This window comes from Oppia nitens, unplaced genomic scaffold (genome assembly GCF_028296485.1).
Source record: "Oppia nitens isolate AA-2021 unplaced genomic scaffold, nextdenovo-longstitch-racon4-pilon3 scaffold16_pilon_pilon_pilon, whole genome shotgun sequence".
Lineage (NCBI taxonomy): Eukaryota > Metazoa > Arthropoda > Arachnida > Sarcoptiformes > Oppiidae > Oppia > Oppia nitens.
In genome coordinates, this window is record NW_026533195.1 from 286014 (window position 1) to 300000 (window position 13987).

The following is a 13987-nucleotide window of genomic DNA, read 5'->3' on the forward strand; positions in this document are numbered from 1 at the left end:
ACATATACTAATGTAATGTATATATATATATATACTTTAGATAAGTATGTAGTCTATTATGTTTAGATATATTGATACAAATACAAAAAAAAATTATTTTTAGATTTTATATATATATACAGTATATATATATTGATTAGCTAACTCAAAGTAAACTTAATTATATTAGACAAATAAATAAATAAATATAAAATAAAATAAAATACCAATAAATTTATGCTCCAAAAATTGTTTAATTAAACTTTATATTTGTTAAACATTATAAAACATTTTTTATTAAAATATATAAATAGCATATACTGTATATAATACTGTATATACAGTATGTACTGTACTGTATATACACACAATATTTGTTAAGACAACATATTATTAGTGAATTATATATAAATTTTTATTTATATATTGTATATAAAAAACACTTGACTGTACTGTAATTTATTATATATATATTGAAAAAAGTATCAATTATTTACTAAGTATTAAGTATTTAATTTGATTTTTTATTATTAAATGATTTGTTAATAATAAAACACTAAATTTTTTTTTATTTAACTTATTTATTTATATCAATAAATTTCAACAAATATTTTATTTTGCTAACAAAATAATTTCTAAACTTAATAAATAAAAACTTTTATAACTTTTATGATAAAATAAATATTTTTTAAACACACACACAAATAAATATACGTTAAATTAAATCTAATAGATTATATAATATAGTTAACAAAAAAAATTAATTATATATACAGATTAACTACAGATTAACTACAGATTAACTACAGATTAACAAATAATTTATTTACTAAATAAAATCAAATAAATAAAAAAAACAAAAACAATATTCTATTAATTACTAATTAAATAATAATAATAATAATAATAATAATAACTACTGTTTGTTATTAAAATTTTTATTTTGATATATAAATTATTTATTTATATGTTTTTTTAATAATTACAAATTTAATTATTATTATTATTATTATTAAATTCAGCTTTATCAATTAATTGGCTCAACTGGTATATCAATAGTACATCTATTGGCTTATTGTTCGTGTTTTAATTGCTATATCTATTGTTTTTTGCACAACAAGTTTCGTGAGGTATTTATTATTATTATTATTATTATTATTATTATTATTATTATTATTATTATTATTATTATTATTATTATTATTATTATTATTATTATTATTATTATTATTATTATTATTATTATTATTATTATTATTATTATTATTATTATTATTATTATTATTATTATTATTATTATTATTATATAATTAAATTATATTATAAATATGGCTATAAATAATTGAATTAATATCAATATAATATTATATACTTTAATTTATTTATTTAATTTTTTTTTCAATTAATAATACTAATAAAAATTTTATCATTATAATTGTTGTGCAATTATATTTTTGTTGTTGTTATATATTGTAATTAATAATACTGTAAAAAATAATATGTATATAAAATAGGATACTATATATATATATATTTATATATTTATCTAGAAATCTATTGATATTTTCTTTGAAATAATTTAGTTAATAAAAAAACTTATTGTGAAATAGTTATTGAGACTTATTTACGAATATTATTATTATTATTATTATTACATTTTTTTTATAGTTGTGAAACAAAAAATTTGTTTAATTTTTTTTTAATAATTTTAAAAAATAGACAAAAAATTATATTAATATTATTATTTGTTTTTATATTAAGGCATTAATAAGGATGCTATTGCGTAATCATCAATATCATCGACAAAACAGTTGCATTGGTGGCGATGGTGTGGGTGGGGGTGTGGGTGGGTATGGGGGTAGTGGCGGAGCACTGGTAGGCTATAGGCCTAACAACAACAACAACACTAACATTTTTAATAATACCCAAATTGATGGCCCAAACTGTACGTCCACCAGCGCCAGTGGCCGCCAACAAAATATTGGTATGTCGTTTATGGGCGGTTCCAATAATAATTGTTTTCATCATTATAATCGTAATTTAAATAATAATAATAATAATAATCGTAATAATAATAATACTAATCGTAAATTTATAAGATATTAATTTTTTGATTATTGTTGTTGTTGTTATTTAAATTGTTTGAAAAACAATTTAAAATAAAAAATACTATTTTAATTAATTAATTTTTTTTGATTATAAATTAAATATTGAATTTTTACAAAAAAAAATTATTTATTATTATCAAATTATTGTATATATAGATATTGTATAATTCAAATATTTTTTATTATATAAAAATAAATAATATTTTCTAAACATAAATTAAATTTAAGTATAAAATAATATAATAATTATTTTATAACAAATTTTTAAACAAAAAATAAATGATAAATTTATTTATTTATTATTATAAATATTTACTGTCCACTTATACAAACATAATAATTATATTTAAAATCTATTTTATATAATATAAAATATATTATATATTAAATAAATATAATTATTATTAAAAAAATTTTATGATAACTGTATTTTTAAAAACTGTGTGTATTTTTGTTAACTAAAAAAATATTTATATTATATATAATTTTTTTTCAAAAAATAATAATATTAATAATATTGCTATTTATAATTACAGCAAACAAAAAAATTTTTGATAAATAAAACTTTAATAAAATTTTATTTATTGTTACATATATTTTATTACTACTGTATAATCATAATATTTATTTAGTAAAACAATAAAAAAATTTATTTATAAAACATAAAAACTATATTTTTGTATTTTTTAAATTTTACAATACTATTAATATTTATACTAAAAACAAAAATTTTTTTTAATGTTTTAATTTTTTTTAGAAACAAAAAATTTAAAGTCCAATCAATTTTCTAAATGATCTAATTTTTTTCCAAACAATACCCATATATTGAAATAGCTTACCAATACCAGGTGCCCATTGAATTAGCATCTGGACTAGCACTGGTAGTTTTCGAGGGTCATCCCGGGCATCGATCGATACGACCATCAATAGTTGTGCCCAATTATGTAGGACTAGTATCAGATAACGATAGATATACACAGGAAACCAATTGAACCAATTTAATAGGTATAGTTGAACTAGCATTAGCAAATTGGCCAGGACAAATGTTAGGGTTGACCATAGTGTGATCAGGGAGGCCCGGGAGTAGTGCCGGTAGACTAGTTGTAGGGCCGACCAAAATAGGGCGCCAATGAATAGCAAATAGACGGGTACTATGACTATGAATATACCTTTAAATTTTTGTTTAATAAATAAAACAAAAAATTATTTTATTTTATTTAATTAGTATTAAATAAAAATCATATTTTTTTTGAATAAACTATTTATACTAAAAAAAATCATAATTTATTTTTTCATAAAACTATTTATATTAAAATATAATATTATATTTATACTAATAAACTATTTATACTAAAAAAAATTCATAAAATATTTTCTTAAAATTATTTATACTAAAAATAAAAATCATAATTTATTTTTTATAAAATTATTATTATTACTACTACTACTACTACTACTACTACTACTACTAATAATAATAATAATAATAATAATAATAATAATAATAATATATTGTATAATAAATTTGTTGTTTTATTAATAATTTTTTTTTAAACAACTAACCGTTCAAATAGTTGTAGAAAAATATCGATTTGATTGATACAAACGGTAAGGAAAATATCAATTGTACGGGTGTTTTGTTGTGTTGATCATTATTATTGTTATTATATTGACGGCACCGGTAGCCCAATGCACTGGCATAATCATGATACATAATTGTATGTATGATTAAGTTGTATAGCAATTGGCCAGGTACCTGCTGCAATTGATGATGATGATGGTGGCCATAGTATTAATATAATATCGGCAATCATTGACATTTTAAGACCCTGGTATATACGTTCACAATGATTTAGCTTGCTAATTAATTGTTTATTATCAGTATCACTATCACTAATATTATTAGACAATTTTTTTGAGGCATAAACTTTTTGACGGACCCTATATAATAGCCATAGGGTTGGCATTAATTTCAATAGGACTGACCATATTGTTGTACTACTAGTAGTACTGGTAAAGCACAGGTAGATTAAGACAAATGTCAAATAAGGTATTATAGTATTTATTTGTAACATAAYTTATATATATATAGTTAAAAATAATCACTTTATTTGAATAATAATTAAAAATAATTTATTGTAAAACAATTTTTTAAAAATAATTTTAAAATAATATTAATATTATTGACTTAAATAATAATATTATTTATAAAAAAATATTAATTTTCAATAATTAATAAAAACATATATTATTTGATATATATATATATATATATATGTAGTTATAATGTCTATACTATACTATATATAAACACACATTTATTTTTTTATACTTTGATCTAAAAAAATAATATATTTTATTATTATTATTATTGAAAATGATTATATGATTTTATTAATTTTTTTTTGTTGAAACAAATTTTTATGAAAATTGCTGTCTAATAATAATATGAAAAAATACTAAAAATAATTATTAATTATTATTATTAAATTATATCACAAGTTTAAAGTCTAATGGTATGACATCTAAAATACAGTACATATAATGTTTTAATAGAAAACTTTTTTTTATAATAAAATTTTTATTTTTTTTTATTTTTTATTTTTGTTATCAATAAATACTGAACTAATATATATAAGTTATAGATATCATTGATTTTATTTTATATGTGATTTTTATTATTGCGATGACTCATATATATAGATATTAATGTATTATTTAAAAAATAAAATAAAATAATATTTTTAATACATTTAAAAATGCACTTTAAAATGTATTTAATCTAGTTTATTTTTATTTTTATAATTTAAAATCAAATCAAATATTTTTATCTATTAAATAAAATGCATTAAATTTTTAAAAAGTTTTATTCAAAAAAATTAAATTAATAAATAATGTATAACTAATAATATGTTTTAGTTTGGAAAAAATATAAGGTATATAATAATAATAATAATAAATGATAATAAAATTATTTTTAACTAAAAATATTTTTTTTAAATACATTTTATTTAAATATTTTTTTTAAACATTTAATTTAAATATTTTTTAAAATACATTTTATTTAAATATTTTTTAAATGATTTAATTTAAATATTTTTTAAAAATCTAACTAACAATTTAAAAACAAAAAAAGTAAAAGAAAATTAACTAGCTAATATTTTTTATTTTTATTTTTATTAAATAATCTGGGTATAACCCGATTGGGATAGGTAGATACTACTAGTCCACCACTACCACTACCACCACCACCACCATTACCACTTTGGCTAACTAATAGTGTCGATACGGTAAACAATAACTGAGCCAGATAGTAGGTAGTCAATACAATTAGCCGATAGTTACGGGGTGTGAGTAGATCGGGTGCTTGAAATAGTTCAAGGCTCAGGCAGGCATCGGATAGGGTAAACAATAGGGCACCAGTTAGTACACAACTGGCCATCAGATGATTGGATTGGTGTCGGTGTCGGTGCAGTCGATTGTGTTGGTATAGGACCAGTGATCGCCATAACATTGTCATTATTAGCAGTGTATAGACGAGCACCAGTATTAATAATGGTCCTAGGTTATATATATAATTTTATATAATAAATAAATTAATTTTTAAAATTAATTAATTAATAATTTGAAATTAATTTGAATAATAGATAAAAATATTAATATTATTATATTAAAATAATAATTTTTTAAATAAATTAATTGAAATATTTAAATTCAAATATTTAACTATAAAATTAATAACATATATTTAATAATAAATATAAATTAATTTTTTTTAATAAATAATAATAATAATTAAATTAATTTATAATCCATAAACATATATAAAATGTTATTTAAAAATTAAAATAATAATTTTAATAAAAAAATCTTAGATATAAATAATAACTTTTATAATCAATAACTTTTTTTAAAAAAAGTAAAATTATTTAGTTATTAATAGTTTTAAAAATTAATATATAATTTTATATTTCTATTACAGATTTTTTTTTAATTATCAAAAAAAATAAAATAATTTAATTAAAAACAAATTTAAAAATATATTTACCTTTTAAACTAAATGACAGTACAATTGCATTGGCAACTATTAGGGGTAGAAAATATGACAAAAAAATTTGGAGTCCCATAGGCTCGAACCCGAGTGCCCATATGTAGTACAGGTGTCCAACAGAAAAACATAGTATACCACTGGTTAGGCACCAGTAGTTTTCGGGCCATACTAGACATAAATCACCTGCTAGTGAGGCTACAAGTGCCCAACCGATACGTTTTGTATAGTAATAGTTATAGTAATGTTTACTATTGTTGATAATATTAATATTATTAACTTTTAGACATAATATTAGCCATAAAATTGGTAACAATTTTAGCAATGCTGTGGACAGGTAGCCATCGCCAGCATCTGTATACTGGAAACATAGGACGACCAGTAGTATGAATGGTGTGACCAGTTTTATGAGACTATTACGTAATGTTTTTTTCATATTATTATTATTATTTGATTAATCAATAAAAAAATTATTATATTATTATTATTATTATTATTGAAATTAATATTTGTTTAACATTTTTGTTAGAATATAATTATAATTTGTTTTTTTTTCAAATAAATAATTTTTAGTTTTTATAACATTACAAATTCAAAAACACATATTAATTATTTTGTTTTTTATTATTATTATTTATTATTATTACGCTACTGTATTATGTATTATTAGTTTATCTATACAATATAATAAATAATATTAGTTTTTTGACATTTTTTCTTTAATAAAATAAAATATAATATGAACATTGATTTTAATATAATTGATTTATACACATATATAACAATTTATTATAAATGTTACTAACATTGATTAATACAGTATTATTATTGTTTATAATAATAATACTAATAAGCAATTTAGTTATAAGATAACAACATTTTAACTTTATTTATCATAGTGTGTGTGTATATGTATGTGTGTGTGAGTGTGTGTGTGTGTGTGTGTGTGTGTATGTCTGTGTAAGTGTGTGTGTGTGTGTATGTCTGTGTAAGTGTATGTGTATGTATGTGTGTGTTTGTATATATGTGTGTTTGTATATATGTGTGTATGTTTTTATGTGTGTTTATGTGTGTATATGTATGTGTGTGTATGTATGTATGTATGTATGTATGTATGTATGTATGTATGTATGTATGTATGTATGTATGTATGTATGTATGTATGTATGTATGTATGTATGTATGTATGTATGTATGTATGTATGTATGTATGTATGTATGTATGTATGTATGTATGTATGTATGTATGTATGTATGTATGTATGTATGTATGTATGTATGTATGTATGTATGTATGTATGTATGTATGTATGTATGTATGTATGTATGTATGTATGTATGTATGTATGTATGTATGTATGTATGTATGTATGTATGTATGTATGTATGTATGTATGTATGTATGTGTGTGTGTATGTATGTATGTATGTATGTATGTATGTATGTATGTATGTATGTATGTGTGTGTGTGTGTGTTTATGTGTGTGTATGTTTTTAATCAATAACTGATTATTTTTTGTTAAAAGTTTTTAAGTGTTTATACAAAATAATATCTTTATGTTGAAAAAATAATATAAAATATTTTATACGATAAATAATTTTTGAAAATTGTAATTCATTAGCACTTTTAGATTATACACACAAAATAAAACAAGTATTTATTTTTTTATAAATTTATACAAAAAAATTATTCAAAAAAATTGTTTTCAAAAAAAACAAACATTTTTTTTAAATAGTTTATTATTATTTAATAATATTTTTCTATTAATATTTAGACACAAAAAAACTAATTTATTTATAATATGCAACTAATTTTGACAACTATTTTCCTATTGTTTTTGTAATGAATGAATAAATGATTGAATAGTAATCATAATAATAATAATAATAATTAAATTCATAATCAATTGATTTGGGCATAACTAACAATTAATTGATTAAATTAAAAATTAACATAAATAATAATAATAATATTAATTTATCATCAAAATTGATTACATAGTGTATTCACTTAACTAAATGCATAATAATTTTTTCAATAAATTTATATAACATATAATGTTTCAAAAAAAAAATTTTGTTTACAAATAGTTTTCATATACTACAACACAAACAATAATAAATTAGTTATTTTTTATATTAAATAAGTTATTAAAACAAATTTTTTTTCAAATATACAATTTGTATAATATTTTTTAATTTTAAATTATTAATACAATATATACTGTATATATTTATATACAGTATAATCAATTACAAGTGATGACACAATGACATAATTATTATATTAAAAAAATTATTATTATTATTTTTTGTTTATTATAATAAAATTATTATTTACATAATTTAAGCTATTGTTTAGTGATATAAAAAAAATTTCTTAACAATAAAAAAACAAATAAAATTGTCATTAAAATATATTACATATTAAATATTTCTGGTAATATAATACATATATATACAGTATATACTGTAATAATATAAAATAAAAATATAATATGATTACTGTGTTTAAATAAATTAAATTAATTTGAATTTTATTACTAGTATTTTGTTGTTTTATTTTATTATAATATAATTTTTTTTGTCATTTATTAACTGTTTAGGTCAACATAAAATGTTTTAATAATATTCAAAAAATAAAAAATAAAATAATGATAAATCTTTATTAATATTTAATAAGTTTTTAAGTTTGAAATTTTATTACATTTTTTTAAAACTTAAAATAATAGTTATAATAATTTTATTTTAATGATTGCATTTAGTTAATGTCACAAATTATTAAATAAATATCATAATAATAATAATAATAGTTATGTTTAACTTATAATACGTTTTTAAATTAATATTTATAATTGTATTTATTATTATTATATAAATATACAGTACATAAAAAAAAGTTGTTAAAACATAAGTTATATATATATAAATATGTATAAAAATTATATAAATATAATAATAAATGATAATTAAAAAAAAAAATTGTTAACAATGCTATTATTTTATCTAGTTAATAAATTTATTTTTTTTACTATATTTAAATAAATTTAAAAAAAATATTATCTTATAAAAAAAATTGTTAAAACATTTATTATTATCAAATAAAAAATTATTATTATCAATATTATTTTTCATTCATAAACATTATTTTTTTGTTGACAAAAAAATTGCTTATAAAATCAAAATAATTGAAAACAATATAACAATAAATTTATTTTATATTAGCATTTTTATTACAAAAAATTTTTTTTATAACACATAAAACTATACAATAAATAAAAATAATTGATAAATATATATATATTGAATATATATGATAATACCTGTATATTATTGTTAAATCTATTATATAAAATCAAATTTTTTTAAAATAAAATAAAATAAATGCATATAATATCTATTGTTATAGACATTACCTATATATTTATAATAATAATAATTTTAAATAAAACAGTTTAGTTTATATCATCTTTAATTTATACACTTTTTTATTTTTATTTTTATTTTTTTATTATTATTATAATCTGAGAAAAATTTTTATAAAAATTTTTTTATGAAAAAACTAGGAATTCCTGTCTATAGTCTTGAAAGTGATTGAAAGTGAATGAGAAAGAGAGAGACAGAGAGAGAGAGAGAGAGAGAGAGAGAGAGAGAGAGAGAGAGAGAGTTAAGGAAATACTGGTATTTTATATTCATTGCAATTAGTTATACAATAAATCTAATGAAAATAAAATCTATTGTATTAAATATAACAACAAAAATAATATTTTCAATTATGTTTGCTTATAGAGTATATATATATATATATATATATATATAATTTTTTAAAAAATTTTAGTTATTATTATTTTTATTATTGACATTTAAATATATTTTATAATAAATATTTTATTATCATAAAACTACTTTATATGCTAATAAATAATATTATATATATTATATATATATATATATACTCTATAATCAGCAATAACAATGAAAATAATATATATATATATATAAAATTAATAACTAATAACATTTTTTTGTTATTGTTAAAAATTGATTGATGTAAAATAAAGCATATTTTAATATTATTTTTTTATTTTCATTTATATAATTTATATTAGATAATTTAAATTATATAAATTTATTTTCAAACAAATATTTCTGTATTATAAATAATATTAAATAAAAATTATTAGATTAATTAAATAATTTATTTTAATCTAAAAATTTTTAAAAAACCAGAAAACGATTTATTATAATTTTTATAATAACATATTATTTAAAATTATTATTATAGTAGAAAATAAAAGTATTTATACAAAATTGATAATTAATAATAATTAAAATATAGTATATAAAAAATCTATCAATAAAAACATATATTTATCACTATGACTATCAATATATTAATATATAAATAATTTTTTAAATATTATTATATGTATGTTAATCTCATATAGGATATGAAAGATTAAATGATTAATTATTTTATATTTTATTATTTTTTTTTGTAAAAAAATATAAATATAAATCAATACACACACAAAACATATTTTTTTAAATATTTGATAAACTATTGTAAAAAAATCAATTTTTATTTTAACATCTAATTTATATATTTTTCTTAATACAACAATAAGATACAACAATAAAAAAAATAATAATAATAAATAATTTTATGGATATTTCTACTATTATTTCAAACAAACAAAATTTTTATTACATACACACACACACAAATCTAAACCATTAAATTTAATGTTTTTTTTCAAATAAAAAAAATACATACAATAATAATATTAAGTAGTATTATATAATATATATATGATAATACAATACTAGCATATAAAATATGCAATTATTTAAAATATAACCAGAAAATCATTTAAATATATATATATATATATATAATATATAACTAAATCCTCTAATAATCATAATTTTGTTTTTTATATATTGTATGCAAAATACTATAACAAAAAAACAAAACTATATATATCAGTATAATATATATATATATATATTAAATGATTTATATACTTATAAAACGATATATATATATATATACAGTATATATATTTATATATATTAATAGTTAATGTCATATGGATTATGATTTGTAATGTGTTTTAGTTTTTTATTATTATTACAATTATTAATGGTAATCATATAACCATATATATATATATTAAGTATATATGATATTTGTAACATCAATTTTTATTAAGTATTATTATTATTATTGAGGAAATAATATAATACTAATATAATTTATTATAATTATTTTAGCAGACAAACAAACAAATTGAATGAAAAAAATTAAATGATAATAAAAAAATTAATTTATATATATATATAATGTATATTTGAATTAGTTATCAATAGATCGGATTTTTTCATTATTATTATTATTGTTAACATAAAAACTCATTTTTCCAAAATACTTAGTATTAGTATTAGTATTATTATTATTATTATCATATCATTGTAATGATAATAATAAAAAAAAAATTATTATTATTATTATTATTATAACACATAGACACCGGTATTATTGAAAACAAGCAAAAAAAAGAGGATAAAATTAATATATATTTATGAGAGAAAAAAAATAACCAAAAAAAACGGTATGTATTAGTAGTACAGTATGTGTCAGTAATATCTAACAGTAAAATATAACTAAACAATAAAAATAACAAATTATTATAATTTTTTTTTTGTATATGACTTGAGGCTATCTATTAGTTTGTTAGGTCTCTCCTCTCTCTCTCTCTCTCTCTCTCTCTCTCTCTCTCTCTCTCTCTCTCTTTCTCTCTAACTTTTACTTTCAATTTCATGCATATATCAACACAACATCAACAAAAAAAAACTAGTATTGACTTTTAGATTATAATATATATATATATATATAAAATAATACATTTTCTATTAGTTTTTAACAATAATAGTAATAAACAAAAAAATTCATATAAACTTTTGATTTTTTTTTGTTGTTGTTGTATAATATTATTCTACTAATACTATTGATTATTATTATTATTATTATTATTATTATTATTTGTTGACCAAATACGTGATTCAATGGGTACATCCAAAAAAAATTTTTTTTTAATTTTTTGTTTGGTATTAACATATATGACATAAATAATAGGTATATAAAGTCAGTGATGATATGATGATAGACCTGGTAGTCAGCAATTGACTGTTTTTTACTACACTAACTATTACTACCAAAAAAATAAATAAAAGGATTTATCGATAGATTTGTGCAAAAAAAATAATAATATTATATTTTAATAAAAAAAGTCAATAAACAACTTATTATTTGATAAATTGTGTGATTTTATACAATATTTTTTTTGGATATTTAGTCAATAAATATTTGATTATAATTTTTGTTTGTTTGTATTATAAAGTCAACTAAAAATATGTTTAAAGTTTAGTAATTGATTTTATGTTATAATTTTTATAATACTATTTGATTTATTTGTTTCAATTTATTTTTAATTTGTTATATAAAACTATTTGATTTTTATTTTTTTAAATAATAATAATATTTATTTTTAAATTTTACATTCAATAATAGTCAACGTTATTAGTATTTACATCAATATTATATGTGAACGCCGGTGGAGGAGGCGGTGGTTATGGTGGCGGAGGGGGTATTAAGGGTGGAGGAGGCGGTTTTATTAGCTCAGGTGGCGGCGGTTCAAGTGGTGGCGGTTTTATTAGCTCCGGAGGCGGCGGTCACGGAGGATATGGTGGTGGCGGCGGTAAAGGTGGCGGCGGAGGAGGTTTTATGAGCTCAGGTGGCGGTTATGGCGGTGGCGGCGGTGGTGGGTTCAGTATGGGCTCGTTTGGTGGTCATATGGGCGGCGGCGGTATGAAAGGAGGTGGTGGCGGTGGTTTTAATTTTATGGGCGGTGGCGGTAGCTTCGAGGGTCAGGGACAGGCTCACACTGGTAGCGGACCCATCAACATAGCCGTCCATCGGACACATCGGATATCGACAATACCCGTACCCGTACAGGACGATGTTGGCCAACCGCAAGTCATCGAAATAGATTCGGGCGAATTGCCACTGATATTGAAGTTTAACTCCCGATCATCGAGTATACAGGTATCGCAGTCGCATACGGGCGGCGGCGGCGGTGAGACAGAACATACCCAATCGGAGGACGAACCGACCCGATTGGTACACGAAGTAAACAAACCGATCATCCAAGAGGTACGGGAAGTGATTACACCGTTCAGACGTATTGTTCAGGAGATTAGGCCGGTTCAGGAAGAGATACATACGATAGTGGCCAGAGGTGAGGGTCGACAACAACAACAACAACAACATGTCCAGCAAACCGGTATCAAAGGTGGCGGCGGCGGCGGTCACGGCAGTAGTGTTATTGGTGGCGGCGGCAGCTTTGGTGGCGGTGCTATTGGTGGCGGCGGTAGCTTCGGTAGCGGTATTAAAGGAGGCGTATCATCAGGTGGTGGTGGCGGCGGTTACGGTGGCAGTGGTTTCAGCTCAGGAGGCGGCGGTTTTACCGGTGGTTTTAGTAGCTCTGGCTCTGGTAGTAAAGGTGGCGGAGGAGGAGGAGGAGGTAGTTATGGAGGCGGCAGTGGGTTCAGCACTGGTGGTAGTATAGGAGGTGGTGGTGGAGGTTTCAGCAGCGGTGGCGGAGGTTTTAGTAGTGGTGGTGGTGGTGGACATGGAGGAGGAGGAGGCGGTTATGGTGGCGGCAGTAGTGGCGGCGGCGGTAGTTTTGGCGGTAGTGGCGGAACAGGATTTGTATCGCAAAGCAAAATAGGCGGCACCGGTGGTGGTGGCGGTGCTGGCGGTAAAGGTTATAGAGCTAGAGCTTAGGTA

The 13987-nt window shown here is 20.6% G+C and overlaps 3 protein-coding genes across 3 annotated transcripts; 1 reads left to right on the forward strand and 2 right to left on the reverse strand.

Annotated features, from left to right (window-relative positions):
- Positions 1-771: 771 nt before the first annotated feature.
- Positions 772-3984, reverse strand: LOC128965179 (uncharacterized). The gene is made up of 3 exons (XM_054311832.1): positions 3651-3984; positions 2927-3256; positions 772-782 (listed from the first exon to the last, which is right to left on the reverse strand). Exons 1-3 carry the CDS (start codon positions 3799-3801, stop codon positions 772-774), a joined length of 492 nt encoding a protein of 163 aa, XP_054167807.1. The 5' UTR covers positions 3802-3984.
- A 1257-nt stretch (positions 3985-5241) lies between these two features.
- On the reverse strand, positions 5242-6571 carry LOC128965180 (lysoplasmalogenase-like). The gene is made up of 2 exons (XM_054311833.1): positions 6136-6571; positions 5242-5648 (listed from the first exon to the last, which is right to left on the reverse strand). Exons 1-2 carry the CDS (start codon positions 6569-6571, stop codon positions 5242-5244), a joined length of 843 nt encoding a protein of 280 aa, XP_054167808.1.
- A 5727-nt stretch (positions 6572-12298) lies between these two features.
- LOC128965181 (uncharacterized) lies at positions 12299-13984 on the forward strand. The gene is made up of 2 exons (XM_054311834.1): positions 12299-12310; positions 12710-13984. The coding sequence occupies exons 1-2, from the start codon at positions 12299-12301 to the stop codon at positions 13982-13984; spliced, it is 1287 nt and encodes a 428-aa protein (XP_054167809.1).
- The last annotated feature ends 3 nt before the right edge of the window (positions 13985-13987 follow it).